This window comes from Python bivittatus, unplaced genomic scaffold, assembly GCF_059951505.1.
Source record: "Python bivittatus isolate LINGU-HERP-01145 unplaced genomic scaffold, Pbiv_v1 ctg000480_np1212, whole genome shotgun sequence".
NCBI classification, from domain to species: Eukaryota; Metazoa; Chordata; class Lepidosauria; order Squamata; family Pythonidae; genus Python; species Python bivittatus.
The window spans coordinates 32,390,614-32,416,615 of NW_028277075.1; the positions used below are offsets into that span (position 1 = coordinate 32,390,614).

Consider the following 26,002-nt stretch of genomic DNA (forward strand, 5'->3'; position numbering starts at 1 on the left):
ATTTTGTGACATTTTTTACACAATCCAATATACTGATTTTTTTTCTCCACTTGTCTCACTAGCAAATGGAAAAACTAACCCACCAACCAAAAGCAATAATCAGTAATTTGTGTGCCACAAATAAAGGTAAAACATGGATTTCAGAGGGAAAATTAATATAGAACACTGAAAGGATGAAATAAAAGGCTCTCCAGAGTTTGTAATAACAAAAGTGAAACAGTAACAGTGTACGTTTCAGCTACTGAGATGACATGCATTGATTATCCTCTTCTTAAATAAGATAGAAGCCAAAGAGATTCATGCAGTTCACCTTTTTAAAAAATCTCTTTTCTGATGAAATGTTAGAAAATGGATGAAAGGAGAGACAGAATTGGGAAGGGTTTGGAAAGCACTGTGCAGCGGGAGTAAGGAGGCAGGAGAAAAATATACTACAGACTACACAGGTTCACCATTAAGATTTCAGAAGGGAGAAGAGACTGAGCACAATGCTTCTGCCATAGCCATATCTGCCAACTGTTCCATAACAGGGACACATGACCAGCATTTGGAGGGTTTTTTCTTTTAATTACAGAACAAATACATGAAATGTCATCTGGCAACAGTAGGTACACAATCAGGTAACACCTTACATACCACTAAATAGTGTGAGTTGGGAATTAGAAGTGTGAGTGGGGTTATACCAGATACCTACTAGCAGACAGTGTCAATACAAAAAAAGTGAAATAGGGATCAAAAATGTGAAAGACAAAGAGTATCTAAAGTGTTCTTGAACAGAGGGGTATTTAGTACAGATTTCTGGGATGATCATATTATTCAAGAATGGTAAACTATACAAAAGATATTTAGTTAACCAAAAATGCTATGTAGCTGTACATACTCCATGATATTTCATCAAGAATCCTCTGTATGGAATATATTTAAAGCACTCAGAAAGTAATTGACAGCAGTTTGTTAATGTTAGCTTAAGTGATTCAAAATTTATTTCCAAACATGGCTGCAAATAGATGACTCTGATTATGATGCCAAGTTGCTTTGTAGGAAATAAAGGAAAGTGGATGAGCAAAAAACATGGGACCTACTTTCAGATAATTCTATCCTTGGCTGATACGTGTTATGCAGCAACTTTTGAAAACTAATTTAATCATTCAAAAATACCCTTGTATATAAAAAGAAGCCTAAACATGAACTGATTAATATATAGAATATCTGATAAATTACTAATGGCAGAAAATGTAGATTTCTCATCATAGTGAAATGATTTGACTGATGGGGTACTTGCTTTTTATAATACTGCTAGAAATGAAAGGATATGAGCAGTGAATGTCATTTCTTTATAAATTAACTAAAATATATACCACCACTTGTGTTTCAGTTAACTGTATGTACAGTTGTGCACATGTGCATACACAAACATATCAATAACGAACAAAAACAAAGCATCTTTAAGCACTTGGTCAACCAAAGGCAAACACCAATTGGGAAGAGAACATGTTTTAATTAAAGTAAATTGAATTCTATTTGACTAGGATGACCATATTTTGAAGTATTTACTCACAAAAGGCAATAAGGATTAAATTTAGAGAAAAGAAGAGACTTACATATTACAGAAATCAAAGGAGCAGTCTTATATACATTTACCTTGGAGTAAACCTTAAACTCAGTAACTTACCCCTGAATAGCCATCCAGAGAATACTGTATCATGGTATTCTATGAATGCAATATACAGTATTTAAATTATGTAGTTAATTTCTCTGCACACCAATGGTCCACTCAAAATTTATTTTTTTAGAGCATGAGCCATTTCTTATAAAGCCCAATTTTTAACTAGTTCTTTTATCAGAGTAAGGGAAAAATCTCTCAATAGTCCTTATCTTTTTCAATTTTCCTTTAAATATATGGTTTTAAAAACAGGATCAGAGAGATCAAATACCCACAACAGATGAACTAGCACAATGTTCAGCTTTAAGACAGGAAAGCACATAAGACCTCCTTGAAAGGAGCATATTTAGAAAAGCCTCAGAAAGTGTAATATAAATATTTTATCCAGCTTCCTTAATTAGTCAAGTGGATATTTTGATTAAATGCTACTATTCAAACATGAATGTACAAGCTCTGCATTTGTAGTATTTAGTAGTAATATTTCTTATTATTTAACTGGAGTTCCTAACATGGTGCCTATGGGTACTGATGAATCTATGAATACGTCTTGCTAACTGCCAAAGAATAATTACCTTGCTGGAAAGATAGGCTCCTTGATTCCCCTGATTTTTCAATATTATTTCTAAATTTGTATTATAATGGATGAGAAACTGGCATATTATAAAGCAAAATGCCAGAATCACTTTTATTTACAAAAATGTCTCTCACCATCACCATGGGCCTTACAGGCACACTTCGAAAATGAACATGGTGCATTAATCTAGTCCTACCTTTTTTTGAAGTGTGCCATCTGGCTCAGAAAAAAAAAAAAAAAAAGCTGGTGAATAGTAGGAGCATCCAGAGGAAAAAAGAACTGATAGGGAGTGTTCTCATCAGTTTACCTTTCAACAAAAGGTTGTTTTTAACAATGTGCAAACATTTCATCCTCAAAGGTTTTGTCATTGAAATGGCCATTTGCAGGTTCTAACCTCAACACAAAACATGCATAATTTTGAGAGTTTTGTTTCTGACTTGGAAACACTTAAAGCTGTTCAGCTGCCATCATTTTCTGTCTTTTGCCTGGATTGTCTGTTTCAAACTTTTCCCAGCCTGCAGGGTTTTTTTAATGGTTTTCTCTGAGGAAATTAGAAGTGGAAGGATTGCACTTAAGACTTGGGGTTGTTTTTTTCTTTTTTGCACCTAAAGTTCACATGGGTGGATGTATGCTGTGCTGCCCTAATTTTCAACTAGGTAATGAAAAGGGGTGTGTGTATTCCTGTGTTTCACATACAAGCACTGTTAATGCTCTTGAGGTAGTATGGAAGCAAAGACTCCAAGTATAAAGTTGGTTTGATTAACTTGTTACACATGTGCCTCTGTGTATATAATGTCCTGTTGATGTTGAGCTTCAAAATGTTTTTAAACATTCTACATTGCTTTGGGACTTTTGGTAAACAAGGCCTACTGTTTTTGTCATAACCTATGCTGAAATTCTGTTGACTCAACTATGGGATGGGTGATGTTCAGGAGGACCCCTCCAGCAGTTCTTACTGCCCACACAAGTTTGAAAAGGGAGAGCCGGTCCCTCAGACAGCAAGCCTGAGCCACTTAGGACTTCAGAGGTTAATTACAAATTGTGCCCAGTGAGCAACTGGCAACCGATGGAGAACTTTCAGCATAAACACTTTACAATCTCTGGCCACTGCGCAGGTTAGCAGTGCCAATGGCCACTTCTAGATAACCCCATTTAGAGTGCATTATAATAATCAAGGTGGGATGTAATCAAAGCATGGATAACTGATGCCAAATATGACTCCGTAACAATCACAGCTGGTGTACATGCTGCTTGCCACAGTTACCATCTGTGAATCCAGTAACAGTGAGGATCAAGGTTTTTCTTAAAGAACTGCAATCAACTCCACTCTTGAAAGTTTCCTATGTACTAACAATCCCTCTGTCTTCTCTGTATTTGATGTCAGCTTGTTATCTTTGCTCTAGACTATTATGGAAGTTAGAGAATATTTAAGGATATTGATTGCTTTCTTGGAGTTGGATGTAAAGGAACAGCAGAAATGCTGTTGACACCCAACTCTAAAGCTCCAGACGGTTTCATCTAGCAATAAACAGCACAGGCACAAGATGAAACATTGCTGCAGACACTGTAGGTTAATGGTCCAGATGTTAAACTGTAGTTACCCAGTACTACCTTTTAGATACAGGCCAAAAAGAAGAACAAGAACCACCGCAAACTGATCTCATAAGACCCAATCCTGCCAGACATTCCAAAAGGTATACGGTTAATGGCATAAAAAGCTGCCAAGTGTCTAGGAGAATTAGCAGGTCTGCAGTTGACTTTTCCATGTAGGATATTCATCAAAGAGATGTGCTCACCATCCCAAAACAATTGATGTTATATGGTAATATATATTTATAATAGGTTGCATTGAGCTTATATCATTCAAGCAACCCATGATCTATGGGCTGGATGTGTTTTCCCTTAACACTTTGGTTCAGTCCCAGAGCCCATTTGTTTGCCATTGAAATTCAGCAGCAAACCAACTGGAAACCACACTTTGAGTCAACTGAAAGTGTTAGGAGTTTCATTTCTAAAGATGCATGCGGGCAATGGAGCAAAATTGTATATGAGAGTCCTCCGGTTTCATGTCTTGCCCTATATTTATTTTGTTGACTCACAAATTTAATTTATTACATATTATCAGATATCTTGCCTTTTTGGTGCTAGCTCAATCTACTTTTTAAGTGTAGCTTTTGGTATACAACAAAAAACTGAATGCAACTTTCAACCTCAAAAAGACTGATTATTCTATAACTAATTAAACAGTAAAACTATATTCAAGATTTGACCAAAGCTTAATTTAATTAGTGGCACAGTATGGGCAAACTACATGTTATATTACAGATGCATGCAGCAAAACATCAGTATTTTCTTTTACACAATGCTGGCAGGAAGGGGCACTCTGTAAAAGAAGAAAACAGAGTATTTAACCTTTTCCTAACAAACTATTTCCTTCTTAACTTCCCTCCCATTTTCTACAGACATCATTATCATACTGTCTGTTTCTAATCAGCAGTTACTCGAAATCAATGGTGTGTGTACATATACACTTATGCACAATTACATTTGTGTATGTTTACTGAAGATATTTTTTGTGAGAGCTCATAGCTACAAATCATACCAGAAGATTGCAGTTGGCTTTGGCTGTTTCCTAAACATGGTAATAAAGAACTATAGCATTAAAAACAATATACAAGTCTTATCTTCCATTACAAGTTAATCATAGTTGGTCATGTAATTCCCCACAGTTATTTTAACCTCAGACAAAGTAATTGATCACTGCTATTGAACAGAAATGATAGATCATGGATTGGGCCTTAAATTTTCAAACTCCTATTGCTGAAGAAATAGGACAAAAATATCTCCTCAGAGAACATTCTTTCAATGAAAATATTGCAGAAGCTGTAGGCATGCCTTCCTAAGAGAGAATCCCATCAGAAACTTTTTTTAAAATAAATTCAGTGGTAAGGAAGGATTTGAAACTTAGCCAGAGGAGCTAAAGCATTTTTCTCTCTCCTCATACAGGAAAGGGCTAGTCAAGATAACTTAACACTATGTTTCTTTATGAAATGACCTCCTTGGTCTGTCCTATGGCTCATGTGACATGGGTGCTCAATCAAACGCTTAAGGAGTTGGCAGTTATGGGGAGGCTATGGTGGAGTATTATGTTTCTGTCCTTTTATCATTTTCCTTACTCAGTTTTTCCAAAGCTTTTTGTTTTGTCACTTCCTGGTGCTTGTTCCACAATTCTACTCAAGATGCAATGCAAGCAGGAGAGAAAGACAGAAGAAGTATCAGATGCTGATCAGAGGTGGAAATGGAAACAAAAACAAAAGTAAGCCACCCAACTCTGCACTGCCAAAACAGAGATTAATGAAAACTGGCATGTGAAGAAATAATTACTTCTTCAGCTAGATCAGGAGCAGAGACCTCCATTATCTTAATAAACAAATGCTTTTTAAAAGAATCACATGCAATTTGCTGGCTGAGAAAAATAACTCTGAGACTCACCTACCTGATGTCATCTGACTTCACAGAAATTACAGATTATAAAGAGATTGTGGTAGGTTCTTTATGCCCAACATTTGAATTCCTTCTACCTCCAAAATAATACATCTAGCCAACATACTTTTTTTCATACACATTTAGTCTGGATGCACCTATCCCCATCATGATTGTTGAACTTTACCTACTGTTCTTTGGGTTGTGTGTTCTTGAATATGTATTGACTAAATTGGTTACCAGAATGTATTGCAAAAGAATAAAAAAGAAAAAAGAACAGAGGAAGCCATTCTGTTCAAATACTGCCCAGAAAAGCTTTAGCCAATTCACAGTATTCTCCCAGCTATGTTAAGAAGGATATTCTGAGAGAGATGTATATACTGTAGAAAGCAATATTTGTTCAGAATTCAAGCACACCAGAAGTAGGTAAAAATGCAATCTACCCAGCAAACCAGCAAACCATTTTAGATTGCTAGGAGGTTTTCATTCCTGCACTGAAAAAATGCCAGGACCTTCCAGGTACTGGCCTAGTGGCATAATATCAAATCAGCTTGCTAAAAAACTCAAGTTAAATCAGTGCAATTTATGGAAGGAAGTAGAAGCTAGAAAACCTATAAGGGAAAGTGAAAATCTAGCTCTTACCAAAAAAAAAAAAAAGATTTGAAATATAGTAGTGGGTTGAATTATTTCTTACTATTCTGCAACGAAAGGAGAGCATGGAAAAACATAAAGAGAATAAGAAATTGATTTAGAACTTGCTGAATGTTAAGAGAGTGGGACTTCTGTGATGAAACAATGACAGAACAAACTGCAACTTCTAGAAAATTAAACCAGTTCCCCCATAGTTTGTTTGGTAGAAGAACTACTAACATCAGTCTAAATATGGGAGTAGCAACTGGTACTTATAGTTTTTACTGTAATGTAATAATTACAATAACCGCACAATTTAATAAGGTATTTATTAACAAATTAACTCAAAATGACGCATCGTCACTGATTTGTCTAATGTTAGTAGTGAACATATAGGAGCTGTTCATCTTTCCTTACTTATTGTCATTCTGATTGTTTGCTATGCATATTGGTACAGGATTCAGTATCTATTAACCTCAAATTATGGCAGATGACTAGTTAGCAAAGAATTATATAAACTAATTTGCAATAAATTTATTTATAATATTTTATAGTGTCCTGAGATTGAATAATCTCTGTGTTTCCCCTATACATGGATGGCTATTTCTGCTACAACCCTCCAAAACACTAACCTATCAATTCAGGTAACTGAGCTAATTAAGAGACAATCATTCAGAAAATTCTCTAGATGTTCTTCTGCCTGGATAGTGCAATAATTCCAAAGCTAATGTAACTATATTACACAGAGTTCTGTATGTTACTATAAATATTTAGACACAATCATTTGTTTCTTAGGAATACATAAGAGGATAAAGCATTAGAGTGTAGTTTTGCTGAAAAAAAAAAAGACAATGAATACCCATGAGTCCAGATACATATAACTGTAATCCTACTTATACTGTATATACAAAGCACTGAGTCCCAAGAACTCAGTGGGATTTACTTCCAAATAAAAATGAATAGATGAGACTGTAAAGTAATCTGCACTACTCAGCCAATCTTTGTATATGCATTTCCAAGAAACATCCCATGAAAGATCAGACTACCAATTTGTCTATAGTAATCCTTGCTCAACTTGATGTAATTAAAATCTGTGATGTCAGTATCATATAGTAGTCTCTAAAGTTAAAGAAGGAAATTAACACATCCAAAATGTTGTTAATTCTTGTTCAAAATGTGAGAAGAATATATATATGACTAGTCTTTGCAAACTGAGTGAGAGTGAAGCACATTACTAGAGCAATGAAGGGAATAATGTTTCAATGGGAAAGATGCAAGTAGATTCTAATGCCAATGCACAACCACTTTCCTGCATTCCACATATATTTAAATACACACCAATAGAAGCTACAAAATTTTCCTCCTTTAAACTCCTTGTGTCAAACTCCCTTGGCCCTTTCCCTGAGGGACTTGGTGCCCTTGGCATGAGCTGAGGTACTCGTAGTTGCACCTTGGATTTCGGCTCCACCCTCCTGGCTAAAATAGGATCTTTGCCAACCGGAGTGATTGCTCCATCTGTTGGGCTTCGCTTTCTTTTTTCAGGTTCTTTAAAAGAAAGGAAGATAGAGAGATAAGCAGCCAAAAAAAAATAAGAACAAACATGCCAACAACAATCAGAAGAGAGGGAATGAGAAGAAATGAGAAAAGAGAAAAAGGGCTAGACAGACGGTGTTAATTCTTTACAAGTCATGAAAAAACCTCTCATACCTAGATTTCACCATCAGTTAACGAGAAATTCACAAAACACATTGATATTGAAACTTGGTTGTTTTAAGGATGGCCCCTTCTAACACGAATTTAGCTGGCTACTAAATTTTGACTTGGAAACTACTTTAGTTCTTTTCTATTTAAGGAAAAATTCCCCTATAATAGGTAACCTTATGTTGACCCTACACTGAAAAACTCTTTTGTCAAACTTAATGTACTGCATATTCAGTATCAGGTCAAGAAATGTTATGTGTCAATGCCTTTCAGCATATTCAATTTATATTTATTGTTTTATATTGGTTATAGTATTTGTACTGTTCTATGCAACAGATTGTACTATTGTCCAAATTGGTTGGGAGGATTTGCCAGAAAAGTATCTTAAAATAATTTCTTAAAAAGAATAGGTTTATTATGTGCAATTTTAATAGCACTTCCTTCACAAATGTACTGAGGGATCAAGAGAATATATCCACATTCTGCAAGGTTTGGTTCCATCAATTATAAGCAATATTTTTATGTGGACTCAGATGCTGGTGACATGTATAGTAGGGATAGGAGCAGACATGCTGCCTTCATTCCCTACTTATGGTCTTCTTGGAGATATAAGTAGGCCTCCACTGGAAAGATCTTGAACTAGATGAAAAATTGCATCTGTTCAAGCCATGCTTCTATATGCTTATAATCACTGTCACAAGATGGTTTGTGTATCTAATTGATGTCAGTATTTTTTTTTTTTTAAGGAAGTCACCCTGTTAATAATGCTTTGTGACTCCATTGAAGGATTGGCCTATATATTGTTAGGGAAATAGACTAACAGAAATATTAATTTGATATGTTATATTGGAGCTTACATCTATTTCTACAATTAGATTAGACATCCTAAATTCATGGCTAGATTGTACACATATGCTTTTAAAGAATACTATATGTCCATTGTTTTGGAACTCTATTTAAAGCAAAGCCCTGTTGTAGCACGCCTCCTTACTAATCAGGCTACTACTGATGGAAGCCTTGTTTCATATAATAAAAGAGATTTATATATGCCAGCTTCAACTGCTTGCAAAAGAAAGTGACATTTAAATATGGGATGTCTGCTAATGCAAAAGGTAAATGTGAATGTGAATGTAGGTTTGTTTGTTTCAACCATTTCTGTCCATTTCCAGCTTCTCGAACAAGTGTGGAGTAGGCCTGTACAAACCATCTGAAAGCTGCATTTTTGCAGAGTGTGTTCTGCGTACAAAGCAACCTCTTCTAAAGCTCAATGGCTGCTTTGAAGGTTTTCCCTGGCTTTGCTAACAGTCCTACCTGGGAAAGCTTTTAAAACAGCCAAGCCGAGTCTTTTGGAGGATAAGGTTGCTCTAATGCTTTTACTCTTCAATCAAACAATATGCTTTGTAAAGCACCCCTTCCAAATGCTTTGCACAACCCCAACACACAGTCTTCTAGGAATATACATCTTGAATAAATCATTAATCTCCTTAGCTGCAGACCTGCTCTAGATCATGCCTCCAACTTACATGCATAGCATTTCTACACCAATATAAAACAATTAAATAAACAAACAACCAAATGGGAGACTCCTATTCATTGTCTTCAACCAGAGAAGCTAGAAAGTCTAGTATGTTTTATTCCTATACTTTACAAGAGGTTGGACGTGATTCATTTTGTATTCCTGGTTTTCCTATCACCTCCCATCTCCCTGAAAGTAGCCAAATTTCAGAGAAGAACTCTGAACAACATACAAACTCTACCTGCTTTGTGATCCTCTTTCCCTGTTATCAATTCATGCAATGAGCCAGGTTGATGATGGAAGGAAGCATGCTGTATTCATTGCCTCTCTCTTATTCGTAACAGTTTAATCATTCCCCACTGTGCTTCATAATTGTGAGCCACCCATTGGGGGAGATGGGCGGCATACAAATTTAATTAATTAATTAATAACTAACTGCTGAAACAAATGCTTTTCCCCCCTTTAAATGGCTAAATTAGTTTTGACCAATTTTAATACTGAGATTCTAATGTAATGATTAGATAATGGTAATGATCATCAACAATGATTTCCTAAAAAAAATTATTTAATGGAATGTCCGTTCTGAATAAAATGAAACAAACTGTCAATCAGGCAGTTCCAAATAACTTAGATTGATTACAGTGCACCTCACCTTTAACATTATGCCTCTTGAATGAATCCCATAAGTATGAAAGAGCAGAAACACCAACTTCAGGATATAAAACTCTTTTTTGCAGGGGGCTCACTTTAATTCTTGAGGGAAAGACAATATCTGATTGTCTTTGCCTACCTGTTTCTCTCAGTCATTCACACATATATTTATTTAAACCAACAAAGCAAAGCAAATAAATATTTTATAACTGACATATTCTAATAATTAATCACAGTTGTTTTATAGCCTCTACTTAATGATAAAGTCCATACAATTATTGACTGTGGAGGCTACATTTAGTTCTGCAACATGAGGCTTTTCACAGTATTTATGTATGATACATTAATATTTAGTCTTCTCTTACCTTTGTTATAATAATGGGTATGAGCTATTTCTAGCAAGCCAAACACACTTGCCATTCCCCCAAGTCCAGCATTTGCATATGACTGCTCAAGGCTTGATACTGTACATTTTAGTAAATCCAGCATTCCTTTGTAAACCTTTCGGTTAATCTCCTAAAACAAAAAGACTCATGTGTAAGAATGCTTTATTAATCAGAAGCCAATTCTATAGCCCTTCCAAGGTATTATTCAAAAAGCTACAATTCCCTTGCATTTTAATTCATTTTCAATAATTTATGTTTTCTATAATTTAAAACAAAGGAAACCATCATATCATACTATTAGTCCATTTAGCTGATTATTTTCTAAATTTCTTGACAGCACCTCTGCAGGACACAATATTCTCTTAGGCTGGGCATAGTTTTATGGCATTTCCATTAATTTCTCTTAAGATGGATCTCTGAAGATGGTGCTGACACTTATGCATATTCTCTCACATCCGTATGTAACTGTATGTACACCCTCAGGCATCAAAGCTCACTGGGTGACTTTGAGCCAGTCAATCTCATTCAGCCCAACCTACTTTCACAGGTGGTTGATGGGGGAAAAATTGGAGGAGGGAATGCTATATTCCCTCAACTCAGGGGATATAAATCTTACAAATAAATATTTTTGGTATTTTGTTTCTTATACAGTTTAACATCTATAAGAAAGGTGGAATATCAAGATATCAAATGACATCTAGTTCTACTTCTTTCCATTTTCAGATCCCATGGCTCAGTGAACCTTTAAAGCAGCGCTTGGAACAGCTTTGGATTAGACACAAGTGAATGAATTGAGACATAATTAAGGTAGAGATATTATTGGCTGAGGAATCTGAAAATCCTAGAGATACATATTCAATTTTGATTGGATTATGCTTTCCCTAAAGCAACAGATTCTTAGCCTGGATCAAGGATCCAGCAGGCCTCCCAGAAACTTACCAACTCCATCTGGTATGCTATCTTCACATTTAGCTCAAATATTCTGACTCTTCTAAATCATCCCTGTCCTAGTTATTGTCATAATATGCTTTATGTGGGACTGTCCCTAAATTTACTGAGAAATTTCAGCTACTATAGAGCTGGAACAAACTGGTAGGATATTTCCTTTAACTGTATCATCTACTCTGACTTTTAATGGCTGATGAAAAGGAACTGTTATGAGAAGCAGGGTTTTATAGCAGTAGGGATATTTTTATGTCATAATATTTCATAATTCTATAAACAACTGGGAATATACAAAAGTAGGCAATAGAAATTATGTTAATAAATAATTTCTGAATACAAATTAAGGTGCTTCAAACGAAGTAATTGGTTAATACCTTTTAATCCCTACTTATAGTACTGTCTCCTTAAACACTTTGTGTTAATTATAACATTGGGCACTCTTCTGCCCATATGAATTGGTCTGTGAAGTGAGCTCATTCAGAAAGGCCTTCCTCCATTTTCTGCTGTCAGTTGGAAATAGGACTTCTCAGTTAAGCTGATCATATCATGGAACAGCTCTTAGGAAGAGACACTTAGTCAAGTACTACCTACATTTCACTTGAAGGTACTAACAGTTTTCTTTCAGCAAACAATCTCTTCATTGATCTGTAACATTCACTCCATTACCTTACATTATTTTATTTGTAATATTTTAAGACTTGTAGTAGCAGTTCCACTGTGAACCACTTTAAATAAACTTCAGTAACAGAAACTTACAACAAAAGACACTCATGGATGGATGAGGAAAAAAAGTGAAAATAAAACTAACCACATCCTGGACAACATCCTGTCGAGCATCCTCCTCTGACTGGATAGTGCGATTAAGCTTACTTAGTACAAACATACGGAGTTGCTCACTTTCCAGGAGACGACGGACTCTCTTCATGTTTAACCAACCAACTCCTTGTCCATCTAAGACATTGTGCACCACCTCTTTTAAGAACTGCTGATTTTCACTATAAGAATGAGGCATATAGTAGAAAAAAGGAATGTAATCAATCCAAAACTTCTATAGGCTATCATTATATTATTACTAAAAGAAAGATCTATTTTTTTCATTCTATATTTTTTTCTGTATAATAGCATTTCTCAATATTCTTGGATTGCAGGGCTTAAGTACTGAGGGCATATAATATGTTACTTTGCTTCATATAGCAACTCTAAGCACCCATTTTTTAGGAATCAACCATATATTCTTTTTTAAAAAAGAAAACATGTTACTTTAGATCTAAAGTATCTAAAGAGGAAGCAACTTTGGGGGCACATTTACTATGATGGGGTTGTTGAGGGCCGGACCAAAACATAGCCATATTCAGAGAGGAATGTGGTAATTTGTTGGAAGAAGCATACAACTGATACAAAATGCAGCAGTCTGCCTACTTGCAGATGAAAGCTAATAATAATATAGCACTAGGTTTTGAGGGAAATATTTGGAAGCCATTACAAAAATGAAGAGGTAAGAAGCCCTTGAGTCCTGGAAAGGGAGATAGTATTAAGAGACTCAGGCTGACTCCTCTCTGACTCAGTGGGATATAAGAGGAAAAACACAATCAGACTTTCAAGATTCTGCTAATAAATATCTCAATAAAGCTTAGTTCTAGTTTTCTTGTGGAGTCTGTTCCCTGATTTGGACAATATTGAAGGGCTGACAATTATGGTTCCATCCTTCTGGAATAGCCTATATCCAGAAATTCATATTTCACCTTCTGTTATGAGGCTTAGGAAGGTGACTGAGATTTTTCATAGTACTTTTTATTTTCAAGACTGCTGCCAGAGGATGGATGCAGGAGTGGTGTTTTTTTAGCTGTATTTTTATGTTGTTGTATTTTTTACATTTTAACTGTAAAATTTTAAGCTACAAAGGATCTTGCTGGCAGTCTCACTCCCTCAGGTCTTATTATACTATGTCATCATGGTGGAGTGTTCCTGGGAGGGATGAGTGAAGAATACAGGCAATGTGTGCCAAGAGTATATACCTCAGGAGGATCATCTAAGGCATGAAGGTCAACCCAGCTATAGAAAGCAGGCACTTATATTGGACAGCAGCAATATAGGAAGATGTTGCATATTGCCGATCACATCAGTAACAACAGCAAAGGCATAATTTCATATTGTGCAGGAGAAGACAATGGTAAACCACCCCTATATTTTACCAAGAAAGTTACATGGATAGACAATATAAAATGATTGACAATATAGTCCCGGATGATGGGGCCCATCAGCCTGGATAGCACTCAATGCTCTACTGAAGAATTGTTGAAGATCTTTTGGAGTACTAATGGCGTTTATAACATGGCTAGGTTAAAGCCTTCAGGAGGTCCAATTGCTGATGTTGCCATGCAGGAAAAGAAAATCCAAAACTTCAAAGACAGAATTACAGTGGGAATATGGAATGTAAAAAGCATGAATACTGGAAAACTCAGCATAATGAAAGAAAATGAATTGACTATACATTCACATTTTATGTGAACTGAAATGGATGGGAATTGGACACTTTCAGTCAAAAGATCACACTGCTTACTACTCAAGACATGAAAAACAAAAAAGTAATAGCATTGCTTTCATAGTCAGGAAGTCTATAGTAAAGACAAAACTCAGGTACAATGCAGTTAATGACGGAATAATATCAATTAGACTTCATGGACAACCCTTTAATTAAATAGTTGTCCAAATGGGTGCTCCAACCACTGACGCAGAAGAAGAGGAGGCTGGCAAGGGTTATAATCAAGTTCAGTCTGAAAGTGCCAGAACTTGCAAGCAAGATATACTGCTTGTAGTTGGAGACTGGAATGTTAAAGTTGGAAATATTAAGTAGGAAAATGTAGTTCAACTTTATGGTCTAAGAAACAGAAATGAAGCAGGAGAATGACTTACGGGTTTCTGCCAATGCAGTGATTTCTTAATTGCTAACATAGTCTTCCAATGACCACAATACCTATATACAGTATGTGGACATCAGCAGATGGAGTACACAAAAATCAAAATGACCATATTACTGATACAAGGAAATGGAAGAGCTGGTATGACAGCAAAGATGTGGTCAGTGACTGTGAAACAATCACAAACCATTCATGTTGAAGTTCCAGATCAAACTAAAGTGAAAGAACAAAGCGAATCTGTTTGCACAATATTATCTTGAGCCTATGGCCACCATTTCCAAGGAGAACATCAAGAATTTCTTTGAAGTTCTGAACCTCATTGATAGGAAGACAGAGGGACTATAGAATGAAATCAAAGAAATTGTTAAGGATGAACGTGAAAAGAAACTGCCAAAGATCAAGAAATAGAAGAAAGCAAACTGGACCTCAGAACAAACTGTGGAAATTGCTGAGAAGAGCAGCCAAGGCCAAGAAAGACAAAGATCTCTGGAAGGAACTTAGAATTTCACAGAAATGTTAGAAGAGACAAAAAGCAGTATTAAACAACATCTGTAAAGGCATCAAAGATGGAAACAAATATGGAAAAACAAGGAAAGTCTTCCAAAAAGATCTCCAAACTACAAGGAGATTCCAACCTTGAATTGTTACACTAAAAGATGACAATGGAGAGATAGTACTGATTCAAAGAAAATCAAACAAACATGGAAGGACTATACTGAAATACTCTACAGTAGAAATGTCAACATCCAATATATCTGAGAAGATATTCCCTATTTACAAGAACCTATAGTACTAGAAGATGAAATTAGATCAGCATTCCAGTCATTACCAAGTCAGAAGGCTTCAGAAATTGCTGGAGCATGGCAAGCAACAGAAGAAGCATCTGTAAAGATTCTAACCAAACTATGCTAGCAAATCTGGAGAAGATTGGAAGAGGTCAGTCTACATACCAATACCAAAGAAAAAAGAGTTAACAGAGTGTGCAAGCTATTGCACAATATTTCACACGCTAGAAAAATAATGCATAGGATCACAGATTAGAGCTCTACACAGAAAAGGAGATGCTTAGTTTTCAAGCTGGTTTTAGAAAAGAATGAAGAACTAGAGACATTATTGCTAGTGTGCACTGGATAACTGAGAAAACAAAAGAATACCCCCCCCCCCAAAAGTCAAAGTCAATACAGGTAGTCCTCAACTTACAACCATTTGTTCAGCGACCGTTTGCAGTTACAATGAAACTGAATGAATGGTGGTTATGACCAATCCTTGGAGCTCCAGCCATCCCAGCACCCCCGCAGTCACGTGATCGCAATCTGGATGCTTGGCAATTCATTTGCACTTACAACCGGTTGCCAAGGACCCTGCAATCACGATTGCCATTTGCAACCTTCCATGCTGGCTTCCCCAGAAAGTCAAAGGGGAAGCCAGCAGGGAAGATCACAAGTCACTAGGGTAAGCGTCCCCCACTCACACACCCTCCCCCAGTCCCTCTGCATTCACGCCACACTGGCCACTCATGCACCCCTACACACCCTCCCCAACCTGCATCCCCTCCCCAACTTGCATGGCGCCTCTGCACACCCTCTCCAACCTGCATGGCACCTCTCTCGCATCTCTGTACCCCATCCCTGACCTGCCTGGCACCTCTCACATACCCCCTCGCACCCTCCCCAATCTCATGCACACCCACACACCCTCACCACGCTACACCTCTCATGCACCCTCCTTGACCCTGTCTCCCATCCCTGCCCACCCCTTTGCTCCCTCCCCCAGCCAGCAGCAGCCACTTACTTGCCTGCGGGCCTGGAACTTGCAAGTTCCTGCCAGCTTCCCCACTGAGTTTGGTTGTGGGAAGCCAGCAGGAACTTGCCTCGCCTAATGACCATGGGATTCAGTCCTAATTCAGGTTCCAGTTGCCATCATAAGTCAAGGACTACTTGTATGTGCTTTATTTATTTCAGTAAAGAAACTAGCAGTCAAGAAATATACTGCAGACTAGCACTTTGTAAGGTAGCAATGAGGGCCTTGGAAAAGATACATCATGTAGGCAATAGTTTTCCCTGTAATACTCTATAGCAGTATAAGTTGTATTTTGAAGAAGCAAAAGTATTTTTTGAACTTTAGTGTTGGAGAAGACTCTTGAGAATATCATGGATAGACAAGAAAACAAACAGATCACAAAACAAATCAATTCAGGGTTTTTGCTCAAGGTGCAAATGACCAGGCTCAGATTATCATATTTGGACATATTATGAGAAGACCTAGCTCTCTTAAGAAGTCTATAGTGCTAAAAAAGGTAGAAGGAAAGAGAAAAAAGAGATGACCAGCAGCAAGGTGAATAGACTTGATTACAGCAATGATGGGTGCACCATTGGAAGATTTGAAGTGCCAGGCTAGGGACAGATCATCCTGGAGAAAGTCTGTCCATGTGGCTGCTAAGAGTCAACATAAACCTGGCAGTCTGTAAGAATAAACAAATACATATATATGTTATGAAGCAAATGGTAGTTGCACCAGAGTCAAAAGTAGAAGATACCATCCTTTGTTATTTTCTCTCTCTTCCAGTCTTCCACAGAGAAGGCAGATAGTCGTTGCAGAAGCCTCTGAAATTAGGCCATGGGCAATGTGAAAGAGGCTACTTGCCAAACTGTGCCTTAAATGTTTTTACCTGGAATTACTGGTTCGTCCTTGTGGTGAAGGAGATTCCCTTTTCACTGTTGGACTGTGCTTTATAACAGAAGACTTCTGATCTACAAGTGCTCGCCTGTTTCCTGCATAAGTAAGGGGGTAGAATGAGAAAACATTTACTGAAAAAGATATTTAAGTCCATAAATGCTACCAATGAGACACACAGGAATTAGCCAACATTCTGTTTAAAAGGACATACAAAAAACTTGAAAAAGCAGCAGCATATTTTGTATTACTGCATCATACATCGGCAGAAAACAGTAATGGGAATGAGACAGACAAAAGAGAAGATGGTAGTAAGAGCAGAAGGTGAAAAGCAAGAGAAGCTCAGCTGCTCTGCATGCATTTCTGCCACAAGAACCATCTTCTGATTCAACAACATATGGAAAAGCATAATGCAATATGGGAATGTGATTAGTAGAGATCACACAATCTTGGTTACCAGTGGTAAAGTTGCCCAAAGACAGGCACAAAATGCTTACTGGAATCAATATGTCATGCACAACTCATGATGCAAAAGACCCACCTTCATTGCTTACTGGCCCAGCTTCAGTAATAATCTCCATTATAGTATTTAGCCCAAATACTGGTACACAAAATAAACAATTAGTAGTATACTGTAAAATCACCACCATTTCTATATTAAATTAGCAGCTTCCCTCATTGCTGATTAAGTGCTATAGGAATAATCCAGAAGTGGGCTGAAAAACCAGCTAAACAAAAGTATCAGTAGTTTAGGGAGGGCAAAAGGACCGTACTACTATATTCCCTATCTTCTACCAATGCATTTGCACTGGTGTTGCTCCTGAACTAGTCCTCAGATTATCAATAATTAGCACAAAACAGCTGAACATATCACTTTCACACAAAACACTCTAAACAGTATACTGTATTGCATTGCTGAAGCTATAGATTTCCTAATTCCCCAACTCTTATTACAAAATTTCTAAGGCTCCTTGGGGGCCTCAATGAAAGTTTAAAAAGCACATAACCACCTCACATTTGCGGTATAGATTTGCCTAAACTGATGTTAAAGTTATTACAAAGCGGAAAGGAAACTCAAAACTCCATTCAAAATTAAGTATACTTTTTTTTTGTCCCAAACCAAAACAACTTACTTTCCTTTAAGAATATGAAGGAAGGTAAATCAAAACCATATCTAAAGGAATTGCTGGAAAGGATAGTAAAATATTGAGAAATGGAATCTAATGAGATACTATATCTAGTGAATTTGCACTGCAAAGTTTTCAAATATTTATTTACCTGAAAGGAAGAGTACTTTGTTTCCCCAAATAATTCTACATTTTATCCTAAAATGGGAGAATTATATCTGTTGAAAATTCAATACAGGAGCAGAAGCAGATATATTTTCTTCTGCCCAATCTTCCTTTTCTTTTAAATTTGGGATTGTCTTCCTTTCAATTAAATATGTTAAGAAAGTCAATATACATATACATTAAAACTCTGCTACTATACCATCTCATTATTATTATGATTCTTAAGAAAGTCGCCTCTCTTGTATGAGTATGTCAGTCTACTTGTTTATGAGTATGTAAATCTACTCATATTCTTAGAGACAGGCAATTTGCTATCTGTAGGCATTACTATACCCAATATCTCCCCCTGTGAAATATCATGCTTATTCTTAAGCTTTTTAAAAATCCAGATACAAAGGGAGCAATTTAAAGTAAAAAGCTGGCTTTTAGCCATCTGCAGTTTTTATTCCCTAAAATGCCTCTGGTTCAAACATCAACTTGTGGGCATGCCTAAAATGTAAAGCAAAAGATGGAACTTTATAAGAAGAGTGGGGAACTGAGGCAGGACTACCAGAAAAGTACCAGGAATGTCCTAAGGAGGAAGCAGGAAAGGCTACAGACAATGAGAGAAGTGGGACAAAGCAAGAAAGCATCTGACTATGTGTACACGTGTGCGCAGCGTGGTCAAAAATGTCAAGATGGCAGTCACAACCACAAAACTGAAACCCTGCCCTTTTCTACATGCAGGCATGTAAGAGACGGGGCCCCATTTACATGGTTGCAACTGCCATCTTGACTCTTCTGACAACCCCTGCAGAACCCCCTGCATGTGTGATTGTGAGTGTGTGCCCAAGATAGATTACGTATGCATTTTGAGAGGATGATCCAAACAAAGCAAGATGAGAGTTTGAGAGTGACCTTGAACAAAGCAGATTTGTATTCTGGGGATTAGAGTCAATCTCAGTCATACACATTGTGGATTGATTACCTTTAGCCTCATCAATGTATATTTCTGTGAAATTGGTATTTCATGACAAAGCTTACCCAGCTATCTTGTAAAAGCCCCATATTATTCTAAAAACATGCTCATTCTCTCAAAAAAAGTGGAGACCCCTATTTATATATTATTTATGAAAAAGGCAGAAGTATAGGCAAAGAAATCTTTGGTATAACATAGAACAAGAGTTCACATGGAACAGGAATTGTCAAGAAATGAGGATAAACTGCAGAAAATGAGACATAAAGCATGAAAAGAAATGGAAACACCCATCACTGTTTTCTTCCAATGTGTGTTATTAATAGATTTAGCTCACAGAGAAATGTGAGTGGATAAAATATGCTCATTAGAATGTGAGCAGATGGAGATATCCTGAGATATCATGCAGAATCTTCACAGTACTCACATTCCTTCTCAGTTGTTATTATTTATTTTACATAAACACACACATCCAGGAAAAAAAGTTATGCTATCCAAAGCAAACTTCAAGGCAGCAACACAAAACCAACTTTTGGCCTTTATCATTAAAAGGTCAAATGTTAGCAAGACATCATACCAACCTTTATCCACATCCCTTCCCACTTCCAGATTAAAGTAATCTTTACCGATGAAAATGGAGAGGGGGAAGAAATAAATAAAATCAACTTATTATAAAGAAAAAAAATGTAATTCTCTAATCATATAACAAGAACTGAAAAAGCAAACAAAGCCTTCTTCCACTTGAGCAACTGAAAAGTTCCAGTACAAAAAAAAAAGATAAGGTTTAGGTTTAGGTCTACTAGTAACTTTGACTAATATTGACTCTAGTATATATAAAGTAACAGTAACTTCTGCAATTTATATCTGTTCTTCACTCTTCAAATTACTGAATGTTCCAGCCACGACTATCCACAGGAAATACACAGGTGAGCCATGACACAAATACTGTGTCACAAGTATTTTGGTCAGAAATCGGGATGTAAGTACAAAAGGGTGGGATTCACATCACAATATTGCCACGTGTCATTAATTTTGCATCAGTATGGCTTGCTGTGGACACCTCTGCATCCAGCTTAATTAACTGCAATTGCTCCCAGGAGAAAGATTATTAATATGTTCACTAATTCTCAAGTTAATTCTTCCATCTAGCAAACATTTATATGTAGGGGCCATTAAAAGTTAGTTTTATATGGAGGCTGTTGAAACATCTTTCCCATATTAGTGTTCCACATGACTAATATAATACTTAACAGGACCTTAGCAGGTTAAGAAGACACATGAACAAAGCCCCATTAAGTATATTTCAATGGTCACTGAAGTTCCAGTGTGCCTTCCATACATGCCACAGATAGAGATCTGAAAAATATCCTAAGCATTACCATACAGGATTACTATTTTTTCATTGTCCTGTTTCACAGAACATCTTTGGGGGAGAAGAGATGTTCTGTGACTACTTGGCAATCAATTCTGAAAGCATTAACTGGCAAAGAAAAAAAATATTACCTTTCAGACTAGGAAATGGAGTGTTTTTGTCTCTCCCAGCTTTGGTTGGAAGTGCTAAATTGGAGAGACTAAAGCTTGTGCTGTGATTCTTATATAGGCTACCTATAATAAAAAGAAAATATATCACGTGATCTAATCATTCCCTTATTTCATTTGGCTATTTACTCAGCTATTTATCCATGAGCTCATTTCTGACCTTCCCAAACTAGGAAGTAACTTTATATGTATTTTCATATTTAATATGCATCTTTTAAAAATACAAATAATAATCAACAGAAGGCCACCAATGGAGAATTCTCTCAAAGTCAATATTAGCTTCAGAAGAAGGAGAGTATTTCAGGAATATGCTCTCCATTTCAATTTTGATAACCTGTTTGTTAAATGCACAAATTAATGCAATGTCCTCTTTATGTTTTACTTAGGCTATCAATAGCAGATTCTCTCTCTTCTTCATTTCTTTTTGATCAGAAAGATTTGAGTCACATTTTGGACATGACAATAGGAAGAGGAAAGGGAGAATAAATAGTTCACTTAATTTATCTTCTATGTGTTTCTGCCTCATTAGTTTCTAAAACAATTTTAAATACATGTATTTTTTAAAATTCTATCTTTTGTTTCCATATCATTTTTCAGATATCTGATATAATTAATCACCACATTAAAAATTAAGTATTAATTTGACAAAAGAACTTTACATTCTTCTTTAAAGAAGTGCGGTGTATTGGCTGGTAATTAAAATGAAAATTAAGAACCAAATAGGCAAGATCAAAAGTTAGTCAAAAGAAACTAACTTGCTTAAAAAAAGTTTTTCCTTAAATCTGTATGTCACTGTTACCTTTTTTAAAAATTGCTGTAACTTAGCAGCATCTTATTAAAAATGTGTCTCTCTGTGTGTATAGTAATAATGTAATTTTTTAACATCATTGTTTTTAAGAGTATATTTGAGAAGAAGCCTGATGGATCCTCCCAGGGCAGGACCTCTGTAACAAGGTGCTACTACACAAAAGCCACTTTCCTGCATCTGTACTATTTTTTAAAAAAATGTCAATTGAACAAAAATATTTTAAAACAATAACCAATTTTTAAAAATTATACCAGAAAACAAACTATAACTAATTAAAATGATACAATACATCAAGTGCTTCCAAAAAACATTTAGTTTTTTCCTGTACACTTTACAAAAGGTAAACGTAACCCAAAGTAACCCAACTTTAATGTAACTAAGGTGTGTCTGTTTTTTACCCAGGCCTGCCTTCTTCTTGGCACACCAACCCAGTGCAAAAACCCTGCTGGCTGGTATTACCAATTGGATATTTAGCAGCAACATCAAGCCCAAGAACTCTCTCAAATCCTATCCAAAACAGGCTAAATCACTACTCCTAAAACAACTACAGCACGGATTTGAGTCACACAATAATTCAAATCAAACTATGCATCTCCTTAAAAAGCAATACGCAAGCTTCCATTGAAAAACACAGCTAATCAGGATGAGTAAGATAAATTGCAAATACATTTAAAAATTACTGGGGAGAGGAGAGGCAAGCCTATTGTACTACCTACTTCCCAGCATACTATCATGTCCAAAATGGCTTTTATTAGGGAAGGAAAATAATTGTTTACTGGCAAAGGGATATGCAATTTCTGTGGTTGCTTGGTGGCCATCTTCATGGGGGAATGTTCAGTTTCAAGGCTGGCTAAAGACTTGTGACAATAACTCACAAATGGAATTAGTATCAGACAAAAAAATCTGTTAAACATGTCTGAGATCTCCACCTCTTTTTTTTAAATTGACTACTGAATTCATTTATTTAATATACAGTTAGCTGTACCCACCTTCCCATCCGATGCATATATAAAGTTGTGAACAACCATAAAGCATAGTTAAAAATTATTTAAACAAGAAAAATATTAATATTTAAAGCACAACTCCAAAAAGGTATAGCAGAGCAGTAAGAATTATTCTTAAGCCTTGATATAATAGAAGGGAGCTTGAAACACAAACACTGTAGAAAAGAGCATTACTAAATCAGTGTGCCACTATCCAAAATGGTACCCCTAAGTATGTCAACCTCATCCCAGACAGAGAAAGCATTTCAAACAAGGCCCCCAATACATTTCAGAGTTCACTAAACTTGACATGGGCATTTTCTACAACATGATATGCTCTGACTACACATTCCATGAGCCTTAGCCAATTTCACCAATATGGGTCCAAAAGGCCCTATGATATTGTGGATCAAAATCACATTGAGTTTAAAACTCAATTATTCTTTAGTGAAACTGAAAAAGAGTTGCAGTATATAAAAATATCTCAATAATAGATCATACTATAATGTATGTTTATTGTTCTAGAAATTGTGAATTTAGAAGCAAAATGTAAATGCTAAGTTCCCTAAAACATCATGATGATGGCTAATAGATAGACATGATGACTATATATTATGAGAGGCAGTGGCCATGGCAGCATACTTATCAATACCAGCTGCTGAGGTACACAGTTTGCACTCAGGTACTGCCTGGCCACTGTGAGAAAATAAGGCTGGACAAGATAGGCCCGCTCTCCAATCCAGAACACCTGAGTGGAATTTGCCATTTTCCCAGCTTCCCTTCATTATGCTCTTTGAGTTGCCTGGCCAGTCTCTAGACACCATTTTTTCTAAGATTTGCTACCTGAGCTAACCTTAGATAAAATTTGTCATTCCACAAAATAATGTCACCTTCAACGCTCTATGCATTTCTCCTGGTATTATAAAAGCTATAATCAGGGGACTGCCACATATTAAGCTATAGTCAGATCCATGACTTTCATGGTGCCTTAGGATCAACAACATACTTGCCACAGTGTTCTTTTTCCTTTGAATCTCTTCCCCACTTCTTCCTCCCTACTATTTAAATCAGTGTGTAAGAAATAAGGATACCTACTGGCAAAAGACATAATACCCCCAAAACCTTCACTGCTGTTGTTGGAGACTGTTGAATTTGGGGAACTGGCATGAGAATCCGATTCTGCATCAGAGTCATTGCCTAGCTTTAAACTACTGGGACGCAGAGGTTTTGGAGGCCTTGAAAAGAAGGGGGGGGGGGGAGAAAGAAACACATTATTTGCAGCATTTTGTATTTACAGCCATAACAGAAACTGGGAAACATGTCATTATCACAAACTTCTCGTACTTAACTATGGCAGGGGTCAGGAAATCATCACACAAAGCAATGTTTATTCTACAAACCACAGCTCTCAGGGGTATATACAGTTAAATGAATAAATAACTGAAAATAGATGCACAACTTTATGAGAAAAAAGGCAAATCTATTGTAGTACATATGGACAAACCATACCACACAGAATGTTTAAAACCCTCAGTGACACTCTCAGTAGCCTTCCACAAACCCACATTTTGCAGCTAATCAGTGGAGAAAAGAGGATTTAATTTCATTTTCCCTCCCAAATATACTAAACAAGAGAGAGAAGTAACACCATCCACTAGACTTCCCTATTTGTGCAAATCAACCTTTAAAAATGGCTCATCTGGTTCTACAGATGCTAAGTACCAAAGGGTCCACTAAAGTAATCCCATAGATCTTCCTCTCTAGGTAAATTATATTTTTCATACAGGCATGCAGCAGCATGATATGAAATTAATATAGGTTATATGGACAATCATATTACTTTTCCTTTCTACTGCTACCTTTGCCCCATTCTGATAACTATCACATGGAAAATATCCACAGATAGTGGAGGACTGCATTGTAAGAAGCCTCCATGCTATTTTTGGCATCTGTTATATGGGACACAAATATTTCTTCCTATAAAGACTTAGGATTTTAATATATATTCTTTTAGGTAAAGAAGAGTAATATTAACCCAGTCTTCAGGATGTATCTGAACTGCAAGACATTTCTAAGACAATGGATGATACTAAACAGAAATGGCCAAAATTAATTTTAATTAAACAGTGCTGGATATAGCAATTCTCACCGATTGCCATTGAGATTCTGATTGAACTTTGGAGTATAGCTTTCTTCCTGTTCATCCTCCTCCTCTTCTGTTGGGAATCCATACTGTGGTTCAAAGTATGGATTATCATACTCTCGTTTTTTTACCATTCCTTCTGCAGAGCTCAAACTGAATGAAGGACTCTCACTGTCACGATGATCCACAGCCATCTTGGGAAAATTTGGTTGTAAAGGCAAGCTGGAAAGGTGATTTGAAAATCCAGCTACCATCTTTTCTTCTATCTCTGCTGAATCAGCTGATTCCTGTACAGCAAACAAGACATCAATTTATTTAGAGGTAGTCCCCAGTTTAAGAATGAGTTCCACACCCAAGGTCTGTCCTTAAGTCAAATTTATATGTAAGCCGGAACAGCATTATTGTATAAGTAGTATTCTGTAATTAACTCAAACCATTGCATCTTTAACTTGAATTTTGCTACAATAGGCTCCATTCTTAACAATGGGCCATCTTAAACCAGGCATTCTTAACCTGAGAACTACCTGTACAGCTAAAGATTTCTGTAATAGTTGATGATAAATATTTTATCACAGTTTAAAATGATAAAGTAGTTTATCATTTTACTATTGATAAAATAAAATTTAACATAAAATATTGTCTTGATTTCCATCACTGTTTCTGCTAAACTGGCTTTTATTACATTAACAATGTTAGGATAATCACTCTGCAATTCGATCCACATATCTAATAGAAATTGTAACCATACGAATGACTCTGTGAGCTTGTATTAACTAGTTCTTCTCTGCCTCTCTAAACAGCTTGCTGAAGCCAGCTGCTGGTTGTGGGCTTAACATGACATCTAATATTCTTGCCTTTTGCTTACAATAAAAACAAAACTAAAACAAATATAGGTTATTTTAAGTTTGATTCTGTAATAGTGGAGGATGAAAGTTGCAGGCAGAAGACACAAGCAGAAGGCTGGAGGCAACCAAACAAAAGCCATTTGTGAGCTGTGCTGGGTAGAAGCCAGCTGATGCAACAGTACATATTTACAGCTCACCTTCTGATTATTGAGCTATTCACATAGAGTATATAAGAATAAACTTTCCTGATACTGTATTACAATGTTCTCTCAATTTCTAATATTTCTAACACTGTCTCAA

The 26,002-nt window shown here is 36.3% G+C and overlaps 1 protein-coding gene across 28 annotated transcripts in view; it reads right to left on the bottom strand.

Moving 5' to 3' along the window:
- The window catches only part of MADD (MAP kinase activating death domain), a 99,815-nt gene that overhangs the window by 39,703 nt on the left and 34,110 nt on the right, over nucleotides 1-26,002 (bottom strand). For 9 of the 28 annotated variants that reach the window (XM_088145659.1, XM_088145653.1, XM_088145649.1 and 6 more), the window contains 9 exons: nucleotides 24,864-25,144; nucleotides 23,806-23,949; nucleotides 20,888-20,985; nucleotides 19,966-20,004; nucleotides 17,679-17,738; nucleotides 17,133-17,235; nucleotides 12,355-12,541; nucleotides 10,581-10,731; nucleotides 7,686-7,892 (listed from right to left, as the gene is read on the bottom strand). In XM_088145659.1, coding sequence (XP_088001785.1) covers nucleotides 7,686-7,892; nucleotides 10,581-10,731; nucleotides 12,355-12,541; nucleotides 17,133-17,235; nucleotides 17,679-17,738; nucleotides 19,966-20,004; nucleotides 20,888-20,985; nucleotides 23,806-23,949; nucleotides 24,864-25,144 — 1,270 coding nt within the window. The remainder of the gene's footprint in view (nucleotides 1-7,685; nucleotides 7,893-10,580; nucleotides 10,732-12,354; nucleotides 12,542-17,132; nucleotides 17,236-17,678; nucleotides 17,739-19,965; nucleotides 20,005-20,887; nucleotides 20,986-23,805; nucleotides 23,950-24,863; nucleotides 25,145-26,002) is intronic. The other 19 variants (XM_088145676.1, XM_088145670.1, XM_088145664.1 and 16 more) reach the window with 4 other exon arrangements.